The 23,573-nt window shown below is 48.3% G+C and overlaps 1 protein-coding gene across 2 annotated transcripts in view; it reads right to left on the bottom strand.

Annotated features, from left to right (window-relative positions):
- LOC114868723 (cGMP-dependent 3',5'-cyclic phosphodiesterase) overlaps positions 1-23,573 on the bottom strand; it is a 96,633-nt gene that overhangs the window by 65,220 nt on the left and 7,840 nt on the right. Inside the window, exons 1-2 of one of the 2 annotated variants that reach the window (XM_029172544.3) lie at positions 7,559-7,715; positions 7,163-7,253 (exon numbers count right to left, since the gene is read on the bottom strand). In XM_029172544.3, the coding sequence (XP_029028377.1) occupies positions 7,163-7,253; positions 7,559-7,593 (126 nt within the window). In that variant the 5' untranslated portion in view covers positions 7,594-7,715. Of the gene's footprint in view, positions 1-7,162; positions 7,254-7,558; positions 7,716-23,573 lie in introns of those variants that run through there. The other variant, XM_029172543.3, reaches the window with a different exon arrangement.

Below are 23,573 nucleotides of genomic sequence, written 5' to 3'. Positions count from 1 at the left end.
CATTTGCCCTTATTCAACCAAATTATCTGCCCAACAACCTGTGACCAAATGTCTAATTAAGACTTCAAAACAAAGCATCCAGAGAAAACAGAGTCCACGACTGACAAACAGTACTTATTATACCTACATCTGTATTTACATACTGTACATATTAATGAAGTGTTGTATTTAGCATTTGTTGCCAGCACACAATCTAATCTTTGAATGCAGACTCAATTGTGTTTTTTTTTTTTACGTTGATGGTCCATAAAAACACAGAACCTCCTATTTCAGCTACTTTGAGCCTAACTGTCAGTTTCCCTACAGGGATATCTAAAAGCCACTCTCATGTCTGTATCATCCCTCCTGATAGAGCCGAGCTTTTAAAGTGAAAGGTACAGAGGCCTGAGGGATGCTGACCTCTGTGCCTATGGAAAATTTTAAGTGTAAGTCGGAGTGTGTGGGAGTGGAAATGCAGGGGCATAAATCTCCATGATTGCTGCAAATGGGATCAATAAAGGAGCCGATACAGCCGCATCTAAAAAGGTGACTATAACATCACAAACGGCATCAACACATGCACACACACAGTAGACGCTCGCCACACACACACACACACACACACACACACACACACACACACACACACACACACACACACACACACACACACACACACACGCGCGCGCGCACTTAACTGCCCACTCCGACCCACTCAGCGTGTGGACTTCTGTGACTATGGCCATCGAAATTTCTGTCCACGGGGGAAAGTGGGAGCGTGTTAGACATATAGTACCCGATGGTCGATAAAGCGGCGCATGAAGCCGGCGTTGGAGAGGCGGGGGGACGCCACCCCTTCTTAGTTCAAACCCCCGGGAAATCATATCGTGGCACCTCTGCTGTTCCTTTACCCACTTCCCGGGTCCTTCCTTTCTTCCGTGCCTTTTATTCTCCCGTCTATTCAAGGCCCCATTCAGTAATGCTCCTTTAGCACAATGAAAAGAGCACAAATTAAATAGGACAGCAAAAGAATAGGGAAAACTCACAACCCCCCAAAACACAGTGAGATATTAGGAGGAGAATAAGGAGTGAAAAGCAAAGCGGACCTGTTTTTTTTTTTTTTTTCACCATCTATCCATCTATCCTCATGTCTATTGCTGACTATTACTCACGCTGCCTCTGCACTCGTGTTCTCATCTAACTTGGCCTCGGTGGCGTGGAGCTGCAGCAGCGATGCCAGATGAAGAGAAACCATCCACTCTTGCTGTAAAAAGGTGCGTGGGCAGGCCACCCACCTTGAGTTTTTAGATAGATTTTATGTATTGGCGTTCGAAGCAGCGGAAGAAATGTTCCAGCGTCTGAAGTTGACTCAAAAAGAGCGTTGGTGCCGGTGAGAACGGAGGGAGGGACACAGAGGTGAGAGCTGCACAGCGCGTTCGAGCGCCGCGGCTAAAATCACTCGCAGCGGATGCACATTTACCTTTTTAACCACTAGCTGTTCTTCTCAGTCGCATTTTTGTGAGTGATATCGTTCTTTCCATTTAAGTCGAATAACTCGCTGTTACACAATATTACAGTGTTGCGCACGGTTAATTGGTTAAAGTGAAAATTCAGAATCTACAAACTGTCGCTGGCGTCGCTCTAACGAGGCTCATTATCAGTATTTGTGTTTTACTACTTATGTTAACTTCTAAAACTTTTCTCTATTGGACTCAATGCAGAAATTCATTACTTATGGGAATTAGGGGGATAATTGACATTTTGCAGCAGGAAGAGCTACTAAAGCAGTGTTAATTGGAAAAGACATAGGAAGAGCAGTAATAAACTGAACAAACTCCAGTGTAGAGCTGGTGCTTTGACAGTCTGCTGAATTCAGGGAGGAGTTGTTCTTCAGAGCATTACCACAATTTTACATCATCTTATAGAATCCTCAAGTCAAGGTGATGAAGCTAACTTTTTATCATTATGGCAATAAAAGATAAATGGAAACTGCTCCACAAAGGAGCGAGGAGACGTTGGGCAGAGGTTTAATTTGAGGAATAGTTGCGGAACGTCACTGGAGTCCTTCCACCTACATAAGGTGAGCCATGACTCATCAGCGGCAGCTTTTCTCCTTTTAACCCCTTTAGACCCTTCAATGCGCCTTCTAGCCTGAAAAAAACACGACTTCATTTCTCTGTTCGTCGCAAGGCCACCGATGAATTAGACAGAGGCAGATGTCATTTGCTGCAAAAAGCAGTCATATAATAAAGGAGTGGATGAGTTCACCTTCTGTTGAACACAATGGGCTGTGTGTTGTGCTGTTGCTTACAATTTTCAAGGTAGTAAAGAAACACTCCCAGAACTTTACTGTACTGATGATGTGCATGGACCGCTGTATGGTCTTATTGCTGTACTAATAGGACAGACATGCTGTGGCTAAACACAAACGGACCGGACCGGACCGGACCGTTACAGTGGTTCCATGGTGCTGCTGATTCATTCATTCTCTCTGCTCCAGCGTCGCCAAGACTCTTGTGTCACCCACGTCATCCCATTCACGCCACACACTCAGACCTCTTCACCGCGTCTGCTCGTATTCCTGTTTGTGCTTTCCTCCATTGTCCACCCTGCTCCAGCAATGCAGCCCAAACTCCACCCAGAACCAGAGCCTGTGCCAGAACCTTATTAAAAATCATTTTTTATATTAAATAAAATGAAAAATAAAGCAACAGCAAATCTGTGCATCTCTACGCTTCTCGTTCAGACTACTCATATGTTTTAGAGTTGAACATGTCAGCAGGTACATTTACCTGCGACAGGTGCATGTAGGGTAGTGGAGTGAGTAGGCAAGTGCACACACACGCACACACACACACACACACACACACACAAACACACATGCAAGGAGAAAGACAAAGAGCTTGCTCAATACCCTGCAGGGATCCACTTGAGATAAAATTCAGCAGCACTGAATAACACAATCCATTCATCATATAAAAAACACAGACCCTGACACACACACACACACACACACACACACACACACAAACACACTGTGCGAACGCTATACATATAAGCCTTCTCACAGTGCTGCTGTGGTCGGTGCTCATTTATCAGGATATGCCGTATGATTCAAAGTGCTGTGGGAGGCAAAGCCCACTGGTCCCGGTACTTCTCCTCTTTGAGCCCCCCCAGCTCATAAAAGCACACTGCTCTGCTCCGCTAATGTAAACCTGCGTGGATTAACATCATTCAGCCACGGTGTCAGACCTGCAGCGGTCGGAATGGAGGCACAGCTGGAGAAAGTTTCCATTAAACAAAAGAACCACTTTTTATCCGATCTGCCACGAAGTTTGGAGCAGTTTCCTGAAACCTGTAAACAGGCGGCACTGAGTAACAAATGGAAATGACAAAGCAGCAGCGCAAATGAAATTACTGTTTAAAACTTCAATAATTTGGATTATTAAAGTTTAATGCTTTCCACGTATTCTAAAAATACAAATTTTCCCAGAAAAACATCTCCTCCTCCATTAGATTTGTTCTGCAACCATTAGAACGGGCCTTAGGAATGGGACCAGCTTGAACGCTGCATGGCGTATTAGTACTGTACACACATTAGGGACGGGAACGCTTCTGGTCTTGAACTCTGTATTTCTGTCAAAAAGCAAATCTGTGAGGAATGTCCACCGCGGAGGAGCGTTACGGAAATATTTGGAATTTCACGCTCCTGTGGGTCAACATCTAAATCTGGCTCCACTGAAAACAAAACAGGTGATGAGAGTTGTTGACATCAGGCTCCACTGTGTCCGGTCCAAGGTTAAAAAAGAACCGGCTGTGTGGCTGACGCAGGCCTGAAGTCCTGTCCTGTCAGAATCCTGGGTTCCCACATGCAGCTGCAGGAGAGCTGGGCCTCTGTACATTACATGTATATCTGACTCACCAGTTAGAATCAGTGTAGAAGTATTTGTCTGCCTCTGTTTAAATTCTTCTCGGCAGATGGTCCCAGTATAACAAGAGAATACAGTTTTTTTTATTAAAACAAACTTTAAAGCTTTGCAACTTTGGCCTAACATGTAGACGGATGATGCTGCGTCTCCTGACTTTACAGACTGTAAAAGCTCATTATTGATGCCTCACGTTACCTTCAGTCTCATTTGTGTGAGCCTTGAAATCAGCGCTCGTCAGCATTTTTCCCTGCATAAAACAGAGGAAGCGCTCGTTTTTGTGCGGTAAGTGTTTTTTTTAACACGTCTCCTCTAACATCGACGTGTTTAATGTGGAACTAGACGATCGGAGCGTGATTTCACGGCAGACATCTGATCACCGATCAGCTGACGCGCCGGCCAAGCTCGCCAACTGTCATCGCCACGTGGCCAATCGATCTCTAGCCGCGTGTTTTCCGCTGCTGCAGCCACCGCTCGCGCTTGTCACACCTCACCCTCCCGTTATCAGCGTCTCCCTGGATATTAGCAATCACACACACACACACGCACACACACACACACACACACACACACACACACACACACACACACACACACGTCTGGGCCTCACCTGCTTATGTCGCCCTCATGCTAAGTCTCGCTCTCCGACAACTTGCTCGACGGAATGATGCTGAACGTCCGACTCTTTGCATTTGCTGCCATTCGCACACCGAGGTTAAAAAGCAGAGAGGAAGCGGAGCGCCACGTAGGCCCCGAAGGCTTCACACACCGCGGCCGTGCACGCAGACGACCTGGCGGATGGGCTAAATCCTTGCAATTCCTCACGTGTCTGTGAGGAGGAGAATACTGGCGCTCCAGTGGTTCACAGCAGTGGTTCACTGCAGCCTCAGAGCTGATGCGTGGATCATTCGCTGTTATTGCATTTAGGTGGGTTTCATTTAAGCTTCGCCTTGGGCCAAAAGCTCCTATTCACATTGATTCTCAAGTTTTAAATTCTCATTTGTTATGTGAGTTGAGTGTCTGACCTCCATGGTTTAAAACGCATGTTCGAACATTTTTGAATTATAATGGCTCATATATGTAAATAGGTTAAAATTATGCACCGGCGCTTTGCAGCAAACCCAAACGTTCCCCTTTACTTTAATAAACCACACAATCAATATGTTGCTATTGGCTGATGTGTAAAAATGATTCCATCTTTAATAAACTACATGAATTATTTACATATTACCCAGCTTTATGGATGAGCATAAACCCCACAACTGAAAACATTCATCCACACGCATGTACAGACGTGTGACTTTGTATATTTGTTTGTTTGCTCACTAGTCTGCACAAATAGTTTTCATTTGCTGCAGGAGAACAGAGGAGAGCGACATCTGTGCAGCTAAATAACACCACGGATGGAGGACGGAGGACGACAGATGCCGATAATTGCCAGGGAACTGGAGGGAGAGGAGGTCGGGACGGGCGAGTCAACACACACCTGTCCTCAAGTACTGCTCTTCTCTTTTAAAGGCTCACACTTGTTGAGACTCAGCGGACGATCTGGGGCTGAGGCAGCGGCTGCGTGAATATCGATTCTAGGACGAACTAATCCTCACATCTGTTCTGCTGGAGAACGGGATGAGATTAATCAGAGGCCGCTCTGACTGAAGAGCTCTCAAACACGCGGCGCTTTGCTGCACGTCAGCGCTGGAGCGATGAACAGGATCAGCAGCGGCAACACGCGATTAGTGGCCACCGACACGCCGGTTCCCACAAACAACTGTGTCACAATCCACGAAAGCCATTAATCATTCAGTTGGAGCGTCATCGCCAACCTTTTAGTGAGACCCAGGAGACGAAGCCGTAAAACCTCGCTCATCGCAGAGCGCATGGAGGAGGAACGGATCCCTGTAAACACACCTTCCAAACGCGAACAGAGGCTCCGGGAGGTGGCGTCGCACGGGCAGCAAGAGGTTCACGAACACGAGTCGGCCGCAGGAGAGGAATGCAGCCGGACGAGACTGACAGCAACACAACCTGAGCGTGCAAGTGTGTATACACACACACACACACACACACACACACACATTTATGTGTACAAGTGTGTTTTTGCCCTGCGACGCCCGACATACATAATAAGTACGCATTTATTCATGCAGAATATTGTTTATGTGCTGGTTTATCCCTTTCATATATGAATGGTATAATCTAGTGTGGGGGGTTGTGTGTCATCAGTGTGCACTTGTGTCTCTGCGAGTGTGTATCAGTCTGGGTAATTGGATCTGAGCAGAACATATCGACACTGGCAGCCAATCAAACATTTTTCTATTTGGCTGCCAACAACATTAAATCCCCCTGCAATATATAACACAAGTGTAAACACACACACACACACACACACACACACACACACACACACACACAAACAAACACGCACGCACGCACACACACACACACGCACGCACGCACGCACACACACACAGAAACACACATACACACCGCGCACAAACAAACACAAACACACACTGAACTAACGCAGCCTGACGGCACACCTGAGGGTGCGAGAGTGCGGCGGTTTGAAATTTCATATGTCTGTGTCAGAAATCACAGGAACACAACGCGAGGAGGCAAGACGAGGCTCGCTGCCCTCGGGATCGCAGGGAACAAACTGCGCCGACGCTGGTGAAACAAGCAGCCGACGCGTCATCAGCACAAACACTCATCCACCTCCAGACAGAAGAGTCCCTGTCTTTAATTTCCACGTGTTTACACTCAGCTGTGCTTTATCTTAGCATCACACACACGCACACACACACGCACGCACACACGCACACGCACACACACACTAACACACACACACACACACACACACACACACACACACACACACACACGCACACACACACACACACACACACACACACACACACACACACAGCCCCCAAACAAGTATCTCACCAAGTCAGAGAACTACGAAGAGCTCCAGCACCAGTAGCTGAAACTTACCTCCTCCAGGCAAAAGTTCATGGGTTGTGGGTGAGTGTGTGCGTTTGTGTGCGTTTGTGTGCGAGAGGGAAAGAAAGGAGGCGGATAAGAGGCTAAGAAAACAACACAGGGGGGCAGAGCAGAGCGAGGTGAATGGATTGAAGTCTATCTCCGCTTGTTACACAGGGAGACTGAAATAATAAAGAGGGGAGATAGAACGCAGCGCGAGGCATGGAGCCCCGAGGAGGAGGAAGAGGAGGAGGAAGAGGAGGCGTGAATCCTACCTGGAGCTTGTCGGACGGCGCCGTGGGCTGTCTGCCGCTCAGGGCTGGAGCTGAACCCTCCTCTGGGCGCAGGAACACTTGCTGACCGCGTCTGCAGGCATCACAAACAACAGTCAGGACCAGCGCGAAGAGGAACGCGTGGAGCCGGCGGACGCACACAGTGTGTGTGAAAGGCTGCGCTTTCACACACACACACACACACACACACACACACACACACACACACACACACACACACACACACACACACACACACACACACACACACACAGTCCACAACTTATCTGTTGTCCTGAACCTGTGCAGGAATGTGAGTGTGTGTGTGCGTGTGTGTGCGTGTGTGTGCGCGTGTGTGTGTGGGTGTGTGTGTGTGTGTGTGCACGTGTGTGTCCTTACAGGTCCTTCCCTTTCTTCCTCTCGAGCGCAGTCATGTCATCTCCACCTGTCGTACGCACAGAGAGCGCTGGAGTCGGACTCGCACTCACACGCGGGCGCCGGCACTGAGGCTCCGGCACCACGAGCTGCAGCGCATAGAGCGAACGGCCCCTCCTCCTCCTCCCCCCTCCCTCCCCCTCCCTCTCTCTCTCTCTCTCTGCTCATCCTCTGGGTCTTACTGCCTCTCTCAACCCTCTCCTACTTCCACAGCGTGCGCAACAGGTGTGTTTGCCTCCTGCTTCTGTCCTGAAGTCCAGAGACATTACATTTCCACATATTAGCAGTTCTGCATCGTTTGTAGATGTTTACATTTCTGAACAGCTGACTCAACACTCTGAAGTAATGCAGTGTGATAACGTATGTTTAGAATCTGCTGATAACAAATCCACCTGCAGTTGAGACGGTGCCAGTGTTGGTTTCTGAGAGATTTCAGTAAGTGCTGTGTTCTTCCACAGTCCACACAGACAATGGTCGCCAAATGGATGCACAGATAAGGCGAAAAAGGAGAAAAGGAGTCGCGGCTGCAAATTGTCTCCAAATAGGTGCTGTTAAGCAGTCATTGTTACAGGAAACAGCCCCAGTGTTACAAGAGTATAAGCAGCTGACTCAAATTCACATAAAAGAAGACGCGTCGGCTCAAATGCTGCAAATGGGCCTGAATGTGGAGACGGCGCTGTCGTGTATTGTTGGACCGGGGCAGCTGGTCGGCGGTGGAGCCGCGCTTTATGGAGCCGCGCTCGGCTACAAAACCATGTAATAACGCAGTAAAGCCGGAGTCAGACTGTTGTGTAGACGGAGCGAGAGGTCAGTCTGGGACCAGGTTGGTTATCAGCAACGTATGCATGAAGGTGATCTGCACTGCAGAGGTTACATAATCACCTGTGGCTTTGACAGAGCTACTATTCATGTGTGTGCGCTTATTGTGAGTGAGGTTCTGGTTGCAATTGGGCGAATTGTGAATCAATGCCGAGCGTTTGTGACAGGATCTGCCGTGAGTGGAGTGTAAACACACACACACCCTAAAGAGCAGGTTCCTGCATGCAGACACGCAGAAATACACAGAACTTTCACACCTGGTGAATCCTACTGTATCTGCAGCGGACTGATCACCTTAATGCAATGCAGCTCAATTGGACACACACACACACACACACACACACACACACACACACACACACACACACACACACACACACACACACACACACACACGTACACACGTGCATTTCGGTTCCCTATGTTGTTATTTCTGTAGGCAACATCTCTATAAACTATGATCTCAATATAATGTGATGCTTTCACATTTATCTCTGCACATAAAGCACAGTGAATGGAAATGCAAATAGATGGAAATGCATATCTGTTTGTCCCGACTCCCATAAAACGTGCGAGTGATTGAGAGCGGTTAAGGTGGACCCAGGGGGACGGGGCTAATCTACATAATGGTGGAGCTCTATTAATGACATCACGGGCCTCCATTGAACGGGAGCCTCTCCTTTCTGATAAACTGTCGGAGGAGGTGCAAAGAGTAAGAAAACAGATTGAGTTGACGTGTTGTAGGTGAAAGGTCATTATTGTTTAAGGCAGAGAGATGGATTTAATGCAGGTCCAAGTCAGTCGGCCGATCTCTCCCCTCTCACTAACAGCAAGAACATCAACAGCCTTTCTCTGTGCAGCGATCTCTAAAACTAATCCCCCACGGCATGAAAAACGTTTCATATTAGACTCTATTTCACTGCGACTCCATCACCAGCTGGAGCGGGATCTGAAAACCCACTGACATCCTCCTCTGTGCAACAACAGAAATGTGCTCAGCCTAATGAGCACATTTAGATTTAGGGAAGGGGTTTTTGTTGTCTGAGGGTCTGGAGAAGACTAAACGCTGACGCTTGCAGCCCGTCAGATTGGTTTAGCGAAGGGCGGGCGACCTTCTGAAATCATGCTGTTCACTATCTGTGAGTATGTGGTTTATCTGGTGTATATTCACTGAAGCCTTGATCGCTTAATCTCCTATAAGTGTCATAGAGCCGCAGTAACAGAAAACACAAGGTTACTGGTGTCAGCGCTGAAAACCTGTGCACTCACGCAACTCTGAAGTGCTCTGCGCAGACGTGGACGCGGCGCGTGGTGCGTGACTCGCAGAGCAGCGCGCGTGCACGCTTTTTTTTTTAAATTCACCTTATTGTCGCCCGTTGCTAATTTCCTTAAACAACGCGGGCAGCGAAACAACAGCAGGAAAGCGACAATGACACGCCCTGCTTTGGAAAGTCACGCACGCACGCACACACACACACACACACACACACGCACGCACACACACACACACACACACACACACACAGCAGAACAATGTCACCGCTGCCGCACTGAAGTTGCAGAAATGCATGTCTGCGTTAGTTTATCAAATATTCAGTAAAGTCAGCTCAGGTTTGAAGGTGACTCATACCTTTTACAACGCGCTTTCTTTCCGCACCAATCATTTCCAAGGTAAGCGCGTGGGTGCGCGTCTTTTGTGTCACCTTACAAATCGAACCCTTTGGAGACAAACCCATTGACTCGTCTGCTCCGCGGCCGAAGCGCGCGCGACGCGCCCCGCACAGGGCGCCCGCGCGCGCCCCCATTCATCGCGCATTACAAAGCTGCTCGGCATCAACACTTTGAGAGGCTGCTTAGCGGTTGCTATGAGAGTTAGGACGTTAGCAACCTGAAAGGTTTACGAGCCAGTTTCCATACCAACACGCGCCGTGTCCCGACTCCGGCGGATGCGAGCGGCAGCGCGCGAGCAGAGGTGGATGAGGAGAGCGAGAAGCACAACTGCTCAATAATTCAGCCACGACTCAAGCTGCGCACGTGCGATTCACACTGGACGCGAGACAAGAGCAGCGGGTGAACCGGTGTTACGCCGGTGTTTGACTCTGGGCTGATTAATGGTTCGCGTTGAACACGGGCTCCAGCAGGGCGCGTGCGTGAAGCGCACTTTCCCGCTCTCTCGCGTCCCCGTCTCAGCGTTCAGAGCGTCGCTGTGCAATAACCGCTTTCACCGCGGGCGGAGGAGACCCGTCGCCCGCTGCCCGTGCTCCTCCATCAGGCTGGAGTGACCCCTGGATAGAAAGTGGAGTGACTCCGAGCCTGTAATTGTTTCCGAGGATGTCACCGCTGATCCCTTGATCCGCGCGAGCGCCGCTGTCGCCGCCTGCTAACGCACCGCGGCTTTAGGCGGATTTACGGCGCGGCGGCGTTTCTGGGCCGCTGGTTTAAACCGTGGCGTTTAGGAGATCTGAGCTCGGCGTGGAAACCCCCCCCAGCCTCAAAGCTCGTCCCCGTGGACTTTGTTCGGCGCCCGGGACTCCACAGACCTCCCGTTTGGTCGCGTGCGGCTGCAGCCTCGCACCAACATACAGCAGATGCTGTAAATGGGAGCAGCAGGCAAATGTCTGTTTTGAAGGTGTGCCTAAGGTCATCAGCATATGTTAGATCTGCTCCCGTGGGGTTCGCTACGAGTGCAGACTGCAATCAGTTCCAAAATACTACGAGAACTGAACTGCATCTGAGTTTTGAGGTTGAGGCAAACCCTTTTGCTTGAATGTGCCTCGGTATCCGGCTTTTATCTTTTGAAGCAGCCCTTTATTTCTCCAGGAGGACCCGTCCACTGCGCTGCTGGGCTGAACCGCAGGGCACCGGTCCCCAAATCCATTTGTTAGCTTAATGGCACATACGACTCAGGCCCAGGGCTCCTCAGCTCCCTTTATAAATGTTAGTATGGAGCTAACACTCTTATTGAAGGAACATCCATTATGTCGGCAGTTGTAAGTGTTAATATGTTGTAAAAGAGGAGGTTTTGGCTCGTGGACCGGGGAAGCGGTCACACAATCAAATGAACTAAAGAGCACAAGACAAATTCAAATGGAGAAACAGCAGCTAAAGGGGGGGTTTCAACCTGGCAACCCAATTCCTCTTCTCGCTAATAGCTTAAAGGTAGTCTATAAAGCGTCAATAAATTACTGACTAATCCTAATTAACCATTGATGTAACCTTTATAAAGGTCCCCTCTTAGACAGTAGAACCACAGGGGGCTGATGGGAAGGTACTGATCTGCGCCTCCACCGGTATTAGCGTCGTCTCTGTGTTTAAAGTATCCGCTCTTACTTGCAATCACCTCTAAAGCTGAAGACTTACAGCAGCAGAGCGCGTCTCCTGGTATGTAGATCCCCCCAAACCCACTATAAAGCTATAAAAGCATATGTTTGTGTCTGTTTAAATGAAGCAGAGCCCATCTCCTGTCATAGTTTGCTGCTTCCTTCCTGATGTGGTGCTTAACAATGTTCGGGCACACACACACACACACACACGTTTCCTTCCTTTGGCGTTTGGTTATTACTGTTCACGTCAGAGGCAGGAGGGAAACGCGAGCAGTGTGAGCAGCTGGTGATAAAAGTCAGAGGACAGGGACCTGGAAGGCAGATAGCGAGGTGGAGGCAGAACCTGCTAACGGGAGGAACCCGAACCCGTCGGCACGTGAGCGAGAGCGCACACAGAAAACACACAGACTCAATGGAAAAAGTGTGGTGCGGGTGAGAAGTTTGAGTCGAGTGTAGAGACGCAGGGCGGCATTCGAGCCGACCCAGAGAAGAAGAGCGGGAGCTGCAGCAGCAGCAGCTGTGGAGGCAGGCGCAAAAATAATAGATGGAGAGGAGTCAGACGGGGGCAGCGGCAGAAAACGCTGCAGCAAACCAACAAAACTTCCTCTCCCATTTTCCTCCTCTGCTTGTTTTTCTCCCGTGAACTTCCTCAAATCGTGGCGACGGCTAATGAGGTGTGGGCGCGCGCGGGTCCAGCGGCAGCGTCGCACTGGGCGCCGAACGCCTCCGCGCGACGCGCTTGGCAACGCGCGCATCACATTGGTGTGTGATTTGCATGTGCTTCGCATCGGCTGGAGAATGTGCCCTTTTTATCGCCTCGTCTCTGATCTAATTGGTTCCTGGGTTTCGACCAATCAGGACTCAGCGCAGAGACAATCTGCTGTGAACCAGCCCTGAGCAGGAGGGATGAATGCTACAAGTGGTAATGACGACGACTGTGTGTGTGTGTGTGCGTGTGTGTGTGTGTGTGTGTGTAAAATAACCATACTGACTCCGAATCGTTGCTATGGCGCCCCAGCTTCCAGAGGTGCAAAAACCACAGAACAATTTATACCCACAATTTCCTCCCTATAATGAAGCTGTCAATGCGCTGACCCAGGCGTGCACACGCCCGTCCAGCCTTTCAGCAGCTTCACCCCCTTAAAGGGCCGCGTCAAGCCTTTTAACACTGACGCCTGCTTGGAGCTGAACTCAGAAACTAAATAGGGGTATGAAGGGAAATGAGCATATTTCCAGCAGGGGGACACGACTCGGTCACAGCGCGGCCCACATCCTGCAGTCGGAGCACAGTCACTCAACTCTGTGTCAAGCTTTTAATATCTGATGGAAAGCCTTTCTTTTCTTTACGAGACGCCTCAGCCCAGGCGTCGCTGAGGGAGTTAAAGCAGACACCAGGATGTTGTTAAAGCGTGTCATCTAAGTGTGAAACAACTTTATGGCACCTTGAGATAAAGCAGGTGATCTGTGATAAGTACAGTAGGAGCTGTTCTCAGCCGATGACGTTTGTCCAGCTCGTATCTAGACCTGGATGTTTAACCTCCTCCCCCCGTCAACAATGTTGAACAAGGATGCTCACAGTTTGTCAGAATAAATGTGTCTGATAAAGTAAAGATAAAGTGAAGATAAAGTGAAGATAAAGCACTGGCAGAAACGTCCACGTGCTCATGGATGGAGGAGATGAACAGCTGCAGAACCACAGACTGAGTCTTAACACAGGGGAGGTCTGAATGGGCTGCTGAGTTCAGGGACGGGCAAACACACGTGAACACATATGCAGACGCACCCTGATCACACATCCACGCCTAAATAAACAGACGTCAGGCTCACACACACACACACACACACACACACACACACACACACACACACACACACACACACACACACACACACACACACACGCGTTTGACCTTTCTCACCTTCTGCCTAAATGCCTTTCCTCCTCTCTCCCTCTTCCTTCCTTTCCCTCCTTCCATCTCGTTTTCCTCCCATTGCTCTCCCCCCTCAACGCTCCGTCTCTTCCCACCTCCTCCTCCTCCCTCCTTCCTCCCGGCAGGTTCGGTGTCACACACCAGTGCCGCTGTCACGGTGCCCCCGTGTGGTCAAAAGGCGACACTGCACCCTCACGCCGGTTAGCGGCAAATCAAATCGGAGGCACGTCTGAGTAAAAACATTCCGGAGGCGCTGCATTAAAATTCAACGTAAACCCGATGTGTTCTTTTTCCACCTGCTCCTCGCGTGGAATAATCAAAGGAATAGGTGCTGTGTTCTCTCCATTTATTCAACACAAAGCGTGCAGTACATCAGCAGCCTTGACTGGAGTCATTAAAGACAGTCCCCGCTGCTACTCCACTCTTTCTCATTTCGATTGTTGTCATGTACGACGGCGCCGCTCCATCTGCTCGTGAGGCACGAGGACCAAAGTGGAAAGCGACTTTTTGATTTTCCCTTAATTTCTCTCAGGGGCACCGTGATCACGCCGCCGCCGCCGCACAGAGGAAATGAAGACCAACTTCGCTGATTCCCTCTGAACACCCACAACCTGAACACGAGCTTCAAAGTCTAACAAGTGTTCCCGCTCGTCTACACACACTCGCGCGTCTCTGTGAGGAATGGCAACGAGCCTGTTGTTTCCATTTCAAAGGGAAGCAGCAAATCTAAAGAGGGCAAGAACCGAGCATCACGTCGGGCCCGAAACAGGAGGAATAAGACAAGGAGGAAAGAAGGAAAAGACACAAGAAGGAGGAAGTCTGATCCAGTGAGGCCAAGTAGGTTGGAGCCAGTACACACACAGGCTTTTTAATTCCCTATCTCATTTCACCTGCTTATCAACACTATCATCACTGTCATGAGCGTCATAATCATCCTCCCTGAAAAAAGGAACGTCACTTTAAAGAAGGACTCTAAAGAAAAATCATTTAGACCACAAATTGCTCAACCCTGGTTTGAGAATAATCTAGCAGGTAATCAGTAATCTGTAACAGATTACAATCTAAAAGTGCCGTTTCCATTCTTGCACATCACACAGATTAAAGGATAACAGATGGAATTCTTCGCCAAGATTAAATAACTTAATCCCATGATTACTGCAGCCAGGACCCGCTCACAGCACAGAGCAGCCGAGAAGAGTGTGTGTGTGTGTGTGTGTGTGTGTGTGTGTGTGTGTGTGTGTGTGTGTGTGTGTGTGTGTGTGTGCGTGTGTGTGTGTGTGTGTGTGAGTGTGTGTGTGTGTGTGTGTGTGTGTGTGTGTCCTATCTTTCCAGCACTAGTGAGGAAATCAGAAATCATCTTCTCTCCAATTTTCCTCACCTGTCATCTTTCCACGCTTCCCCCTCTCTGCACTTCACTCACTCTCTCCTTTGTTTTCGTCCTCAGAGCTGTAACCAGAGCCAATTCTATTTCCTGTTGTTAACACGGCTTCCACAGGTTCTGATGGGGTTGTCATGAAATTATTTGTTTCTGTCATTTGTCACCCTCTTCAATATCTCGCTCATCTCAGCCCCAACACCTGTTTTCAGAAAAAAAACAATTGCTCAATTACACACACACACACACACACACACACACACACACACACACACACACACACACACACACACACACACACACACACACACACCCAACCCTCTCATGAACGTGCACACGGGCCTTCATCTTTATCATATCACACAGAGCCACAGAGCCCCCAAATGGCGTGTATTCAGAAAGGCTATGATTACACACTATACACACAGAAACACACAGTAGGGAGACACTAATGCAAACAGCATTGATTCAAAGCACATTATTAGACCACAGAGGTCAGTCTTCACTTCTTCACATTCTCACACACACACTCACACACACACACACACACACACACACCCAACCCTCTCATGAACGTGCACACGGGCCTTCATCTTTATCATCAAGTCATCAAGAGGGCGAGAGAAGCAGCGCTGGGAACCTGCAGTCACCATGGTAACGTGGCCATAACAACCTCTCTGCTCCTTCCTCCTTCCTTCTCAACCACCCCCCGCTCTTTCTTCCCGCTTTGTTCGTCGATCTTCTTGCTCGTCCTCTACGGTTTCTGTTCTCTTCAACTCCTGTCATCTTCCTTCCCATGGTGACGCCCCATTCCTTCACCTCCCACTGCCATCCCAACTCTACACTTCCAACTTTTCCACACAGCACCTCTCAGTCTGCCTGTGTCTCACCTTCATCTACTGTACTACACGATCTTTTCAAGTCTAAAGGCAAAAATGTAAAGATGGAGACAAATGCGGCGCCAACTGTGAACAGACGTTCTACAAAAGATGCAAAAAAAAAAAATGGAGAGGAGTAGTTCTTAAATACAAAGAACTTTCAATGAAAAAGCATCTAAATAATTATACATTTAAAGCCAAAAGCAAAACAATATGTTACAATAATATGAAATACACTGTGAAAACACTTAGCTACTGTATGAAATTGTGACATTGACATTCTGTTGTTATTACTGAAATATATATATTTTTTAATTGCGGAAAATAAAGTTTAAAAGTTGAAAGAGTTTTCTGCTCATATTAGTTTTTTAAAAATGGAGGAAATAAAAACAACTGCAAGAAAAAACAAAATCCCATCAGAGTAGTTTGATTTCTGTCAGCGCACAGGACAAAAAGAAAATCACTGAACCACAACCTGAACCACAAGTCACTGCATGATGAATGGATGCCATACTGTACATATAACTGTCCTGAAACTCTCCCAGTTTCTCCCAGTTCTTCCATTCAGAGCTGCTGCAGGACGACCGGCGAGTACAAAGACCAGTCTACTGCAGGAATGTTCCATCCCAGCAGGACTCTCAGGTCCAACACCGGCTTCGCGATCACATCGCGTTTCAATCGTCCGACATCAGAGAAACGGCTTCAGATGCCGGATGACAGCGGGAAGCAGCTTGACGTATAGTAGAGTCAACAGGATGCGCCTTAAATCCACCGCATGCTCTCTCCTCTCTCTGATTTGCACACAAGTCATTTAATGCCAAATCTCAAGACGCAGGAAGAAAGACTGGTCGCTTTAAGCTTTAAAGTGATCCCCGTTCTGGCTCAGACGTCTTGTGCTCATGTGTTCCTGACGTCCTCCCATCCTCACGCGCTCCTGTTTACCTCTGTACTCGTTTCCCACATCCTACGCGTGCTCGTATTCTGTGTCTAATATATGAAGCAGAGACAAAGCTACCAAAAGCCCGATTGCTAAAACGTCATTTCTCAACCTCTGTTTACTTCCTGAACACGGGGAACAAGGAGAGCGGCGGCCCGTGAGCGGCTCCGGCGCCTTCGACTCACGCCTTTAACTCAGCCGTCACCGCGACGCCCGTGTTAAAACTCCGGCGACGTTTGAAAAGTGACGGGACTTCGCTTTGACACGTCGGCGCAGAGTAAACTGTCACCGCGCGAGTGGGATGAAATTAGTTTGGAAATGAGCGCGTCTGAGGACCGTGTGTACACGAAGAGCGATATGTAAATGTGTGCGGGTGCATTTTAGTTTGTGTACGAGCGTCTGTGAACCGGCTGATAAAGAATTCTCCCAAATTTCTTCCTTGGGAAACTTCCTCTCTCTCTCTCTCTCTCTCTCTCTCTCTCCTCCGCTCTCTTATCTTTCCTCCCCCCCGTGCTCTAACTTCTCTTCCCTCTCACTTCCCCAATTCCACCTCCTAATCCCCTCCATCACATCCTGACTGTCGCACATACATTGACTGTTTCATTATTCAGCTGGCACGCTCGCCCAGAACCACTTACAGTAATGCACACAGAGGGATAAATGTGCAAACATGTGGACACCTTAGCTCCACCACAGATAGATGAAGTCAGATGGGGGCTGTATTAGCGCAACGCTGACTTTAAATCCACTCTCCTTCCCTCACAGAGGCTTCCTATTAGGAACCAAACCCCATTTTCATCGACACCACTGCACTTTAGCGCAAGAATATATGTAGAGATGTTCAGTGCAGAACCGTGGGTGAGAGCAAAAACATCCAACATCCATTGATATTTGCTACTGTATATGTAAACCTTTCTAACTGCAGGGCATTTTATCATTTATCAGTGAAGGGACAGACTGGAAACATGGGACAGAGAGGCCACGACCAGGCTTGGACTGGGAGCGCTGCAGCCATGTGGCCGCTGCTGATAAGCTGCCCGTGAGAACCTCATGCAACTCAAGGCATCGCAAGTATAAGCGTCTCCGCGACAGACTGGGCGTTTCAGACTTAACAAACGACGCGTTGAGACGGACAATATTCTAGTCACACATCTGCAAAGAATTCAGCCACCACCTGAGTCCGTTCCCTCATGAGATCTGCTGATGGCACCGTCCCACAGGATGCGTGCCACTGTAGAGCCATCTCAGACCCGCTTCCTCCTCATGACAGGCGTCAGCCTCATCAGCCACCAGATCTCCACCCACCGCGCGCTCATTTATGCGAGTAATATAGGAAATGGGGACGTGCCTGCTGCAGCTGGAGCCCATTTACTCGACATTACTGTGCGTATACTGCACAAATATGACAGATTAAATATTTATCTGTTGAACCAACATCATTACTGTCATGAGATTATGTTGATTCTCCGTTTTTACAGTAACAGTGGCTTCTCGGGCACAAGCACGCGCAGTGTAACGTCAGCGTCACTGCCACACGCCAACAACAGCTGTCAGTCCGCTGCGCTCTGAGCCGCAGCCGCCCTGGAAGCAGATCCGTAATAGTTAGACGCCGAGCGCGGCCGCCATCGCGGTCTGCAGCTCATCCTGTGAATAACCACAGTAACGCTTAATAATTGAGCAATCTGTCTGGAGATAACAAAACAAACACAGCAGGAGACGAGGCTATTTGGAAGCTTAATTACAAAAACATGACTCATGGAATGCGCCTATTAGTTTCAATAAATAGATAGAACAAGCAACCGTTACTATTCTGGGCTCGTGGACGCACTAATGAAAGAAACGCGCTCGCCACACATCAGCTCAGTGCAGCGCCACGTGGACCCAGTGGAAACAGTCTCCCGGTCACACAGTACAGTGTGTTCCACCCACGGGCTACAGCCGTCACCGTCACTGGGTCAATATGTGACAGCGAAGACAGCAGATCCTCATTCTAGCCCAGCTGGACGCCGCGTGCGATGGGAAACGGAAGGCTGCTGTCGGCGCAGGCGGCTTCGCAATTGTTGCAAACTCAGAAATTCAGCCATTTTTCCTGTTTGACATCTACTGAAGGTGGAGACGTGCGCCGCACACTATATTTATACCGATTATATAAACAGAAAAGTGTGTGTGTGTGTGTGTGTGTGTGTGTGTGTGCGCGCGCGTGTGTGTGCGCGCGTGTGTGTGCGTGTGTGTGTGTGTGTGTGTGTGTGTGTGTGTGTGTGTGTGTGTGTGTGTGTGTGTGTGTGTGTGTGTGTGTGTGCATGTGTGCGTGTGTGTGTGTGCGCGTGTGTGTGTGCGTGTGTGTGTGTGTGCGTGTGTGTGTGTGTGTCAGTAAACAGTGTGCCGCTGGTGTTTGCAGTGATAAGGCTTCCGGTCCTCTGTTGGCTTAGTTCCTGTGTGACGCTCCAGATAAGACACGGCACCTGTGAATTTACATACAGGCATAAATTTAAGCCCCTTTATGATTTATCACTCAAACATAGAAAAACAAGTTGTTTGCTCTGGAGCATGTTTGGCCTCAAACTAAGTATTTATTTACGAGTATCAGAATTCCTTCACTTATTGATTACTTGTACTCCTCCTCACAGCAATAAACACTGTGTTGTGAGACTTACAGTATATGAGTTGAACTGATGACGCTGAAGATGCTTTAGAATAATGGATTTAAATGTGACTGAAGCACAATATGACTGATACAGTAATTATCACTCACAGCTGACTGAGGAGGCCGACAGGAAGGTGAGGAGGCAGATACAGCACACATCGTCAGGGGAACGGGGGAGAGAAGGGGGAGAGAAGGGGGAGAGAAGGGGGGCAGCAGCCACTTTAATAAGCAACGCCGAACAACAAAGCACCGCAGATAACACCCACACCTGTAGTAAAGTAAATGGAGCAGCGAGGAGAGCTCCCAAGGAGACACGAAGGGAGACGACGTGAGGAGAGGGCGACCGGAATTGACAGAGAATCATAAACACACACAATCGCACATTAATGAGGGCACACGCGCACACGCCTGCTGATTAGACGCGAGGATCTGCTGACATTTAATCCAGTACCCCTTACAGAGCTAACGTGATTTTCCATGGCAAGGTAATTAAGCAGCTCAGCAACCTGTAGACAGCAGACACAGACACAGACACAGACACACTGCCAATTTAAACACAAAGGTGCAATTTAATTATACTGGTTTAGCTTTAACTCTTTCACATCGCACTGTTAACAATGACAGTGAAAGAAACCCACCCAAGGCCATCCTGTGTGTGTGTGTGTGTGTGTGTGTGTGTGTGTGTGTGTGTGTGTGTGTGTGTGTGTGTGTGTGTGTGTGTGTGTGTGTGTGTGTGTGTCAATTAATCAGCCAATTAAGCCGTTCAATTAGGCTCCTCCATGTAAATGCGCAGCAGACGACTGCTCTAATCTTCCTGAGTGACGCGCTGTGCAACAGCGTATTCGCACAAAGACACTTACATGCATGTGTATGTAAGTGTGCCAAAGAGAGAAACACTGTGTGCACGTGACTCGGTGCATTAGCGTACGTGCACAAGCTCCAGCCTCTGACATTATCGCTGTGATGTGTGACGGCGTTCCACAAAAACATCTGGAATGACAGGACTGAAATATAATAAAGGTCAACGAAGGTTAATAGCAGACCACAAAGCCCCTAATAACATTTTATAGACACGACCACACACACACACACACACACACACACACACACACACACACACACACACACACACACACACACACACACACACACACACACACACACACACTCTGGCTCTGGCACCCACACGCACAAATGCATTGACATTTCAGAGGTTAATAGTGTGCTCAAACACCGTGTGCTCCCGGTCATTTGTCAACATTAGCTGTCTAAAAGGGACAGTTTACTCAAATTCTAGGGATTGGCATTTTACACAGTCAGAGCCATTCATTATTGATAGATGCAGGAGGGAGGGAGATCGACGGAGAATGAAAGAGAGAGCCTCATAAATCAGGGATGACAGGATCTTCCAAAAATTGGTCGTTAATTTAAAATTGGCTGGTTTCCCTCATTTCATACAATATTTACAACATCATACTATTCATAACGGAATATCAGCAACCAGCGGATTCATTCACGTTTTAATAATCATAAGTCGGAAAAGTTAGAAGGTGTTTGTTGTTTTTACAACATTAAACTATGTTTAAATGAATGAATGGTAGATAATCTGAATTCAAAACTAAAGCAGCCTCTGTCCTTCAGGTTGGTTGACTCTGTGCATAGAGCTCCAATAGCTTTGCACATCTGGACACTTTCGGGGCTGACTCATAGTTCGTATGCTCGGGGTCGCCGTGCTACTGACACACAAATCTTCTGCTCACTCTGAGACGTCTGCACCGGGATTTCCAAGACTCCCCTCATCGCACAGCAGGTGTTTCACACTCTACCTTCACAAGTCTCCCACTACCTGCTGCAGAGACGCATCCCTCCAACCTCAGTCACAACAATTCCTGCACCGCGTTCCCCTTCCAGTTCTCAGCCTTCACCCTGTTGGGAAGCGCATGCACTCCACACTTAGCAGCTGGCTCGATCAAACCCAACCACCGCCCACACACGTAGACGGGAAACCATTTGGCAACAAATGGGTGGTTGTGGGACAAAATCCTGCAAAAGTCATCCAGCATCAGCACCACCTCTCTCCACATCGTACCCTCTGCATCATTGCAACCAATGAGCATCAGTTTGTCTCAGACTCAGTACAAACAAATACAAGTACTGTAAGTGGATAATACGCATGTGTTTTGTTTACTACTGTAGTATAAGTACATGATGCAGTATGGGCTTAACGAGGCAACACGGAAGCGCTGAAAAGAAGGAAAACGATGGCTGTAAACTCCGTCCAGCCAGTGATTACATGGTTTACATACTGTAGTTGACTCCACACACAAGAGAGAACAGAGAATAAACGGCACAGTTCAATAAAAACAGCGTAAAGCTCCGCATACGAGTCCTTGAGCTGGAAGTCTGTCCACGTTTACACAAGATGGTTTTGTACATAAATACACAGAGTTATGTTTGTAGGTTTGTAAACAGAGCATCCGTCTGTTATGAGGCGACGCCACAGACAAAAAGACATTTAGAAATGTATCACAGATGATATTATCAGTTTCTGATCCGCATCTGTTTGGCTGATTACAGCATAAAGGAGAAACCCCCCCTAAAACAGGATTTATTCGCTTTCCACGGGTGGGATTTTGTCCCTTTTTTATTGCGCACGTCGGCCTTTTCTGCTGTTGACAGAGTCTTCAGCTCATCCGTCATCAAACATCTGCCGTGTTTTCCGCTCGCGCTCGGTCATCTACAAACAGATTTACGGGCCCGGGCGAATCTGCGGAGAAATGTTCAGCTCGCGTTCGCGTGTTTTCCTTCCCGGCTGCTTTTTTTCCAGGGCCAAATTCCCCTAAATTGCTCCGCTCGCTCGTTGGCGCTGCTTTGTCAGTGATGGGTTCCTCCCGCGCTCACCCACAGAGGCGGCTTCCTCGTACTCTTCCTTTTGTGCTTTTATCCTCTCACACTGTGGGTTCTCGCTCGCCAGGTTATTTGTTACCACATGTTGTCTCAGCACAAGGCAAAACGGAGGACGCCGCGCCGCAGACAGGCCCAACTTTGGAGCCAGTAATCTGTATTCTCCACATACTATAAATAGTCCGACGGTGCAGTGATGAGATCCTGTGATTGAGACAAAAAGATTCACTTGACTTCCTTTTGAACTGCTGAGGTTTGAAGGAAATCTGTTTTGTAAACACTTCCTCTGTGATTTGGGACACGGGGGGAGCAGCGTTCATGAATACGTGTGATTTATCGTTGCGCGCGGCTCCAGACGTCTGGATATCAAATCATAACCGCCCGTTATCCGTCACATCTCCCACGTCTCACATTAGCTCGCTGTTGTCCACCATCTGTCCTTCCATTTTTGGGAGAAGCCTGCCACTGTGCCTCTATGAATAAATTACAGCCGGGGCCCGACAATACGGCAACACGTAACAAAATGGAGAGGGTGAAAGCGGCGAGAGGCAGGGGGTGAGGATAACATCACTGCTGGGAGTGGGAGAAGGTGAGGGAAGTAGAAGGAGGAGAGAGAATATACAGAGAGAGATGGAGCGAGGTGAGCCCACTTGGTCTCTGCTGTAATGTATTATGTATCACAATGGGCAGACCAGCAGAAAAAGGCATGTGAGGAAGTGTATTCCTGTGTGTGTGTGTGTGTGTGTGTGTGTGTGTGTGTGTGTGTGTGTGTGTGTGTGTGTGTGTGTGTGTGTGTGTGTGTGTGTGTGCAGATGTGTGAACAAAGGGGTAACAGGGTTTTCATTCACAATAAAAGCACTTTGTATTATTAGTCAAGCTGAAGGTTTTATTTTGAAAAGAAGCAGACGTGTATCAGACAGTAATCTGTACTGTATCTGTGCTTCATTTCTGCAACTATTACTTTTTCAATATATAATGTATGTCCTGCTGAAAACTGTGTCCTTTCAGAGCTAAAAAATAAGTAATTTGAAAGGACAGGATTATTATTTTTATCCCCCGCAAGTACAAAACTAAGAAATTGGCTGATAAAGCAAAGTTGTGACTAAAAGAAGAGGCGTAACATGCTGTTAACAAGCATAGAAATTAAGAACAAAAGGACAGAGGAGGT

Source organism: Betta splendens, chromosome 13 (genome assembly GCF_900634795.4).
Source record: "Betta splendens chromosome 13, fBetSpl5.4, whole genome shotgun sequence".
Classification (NCBI taxonomy): Eukaryota; Metazoa; Chordata; class Actinopteri; order Anabantiformes; family Osphronemidae; genus Betta; species Betta splendens.
Note: the sequence above shows the minus strand (reverse complement) of the source record. Positions and strands in the feature narration are given on the sequence as shown.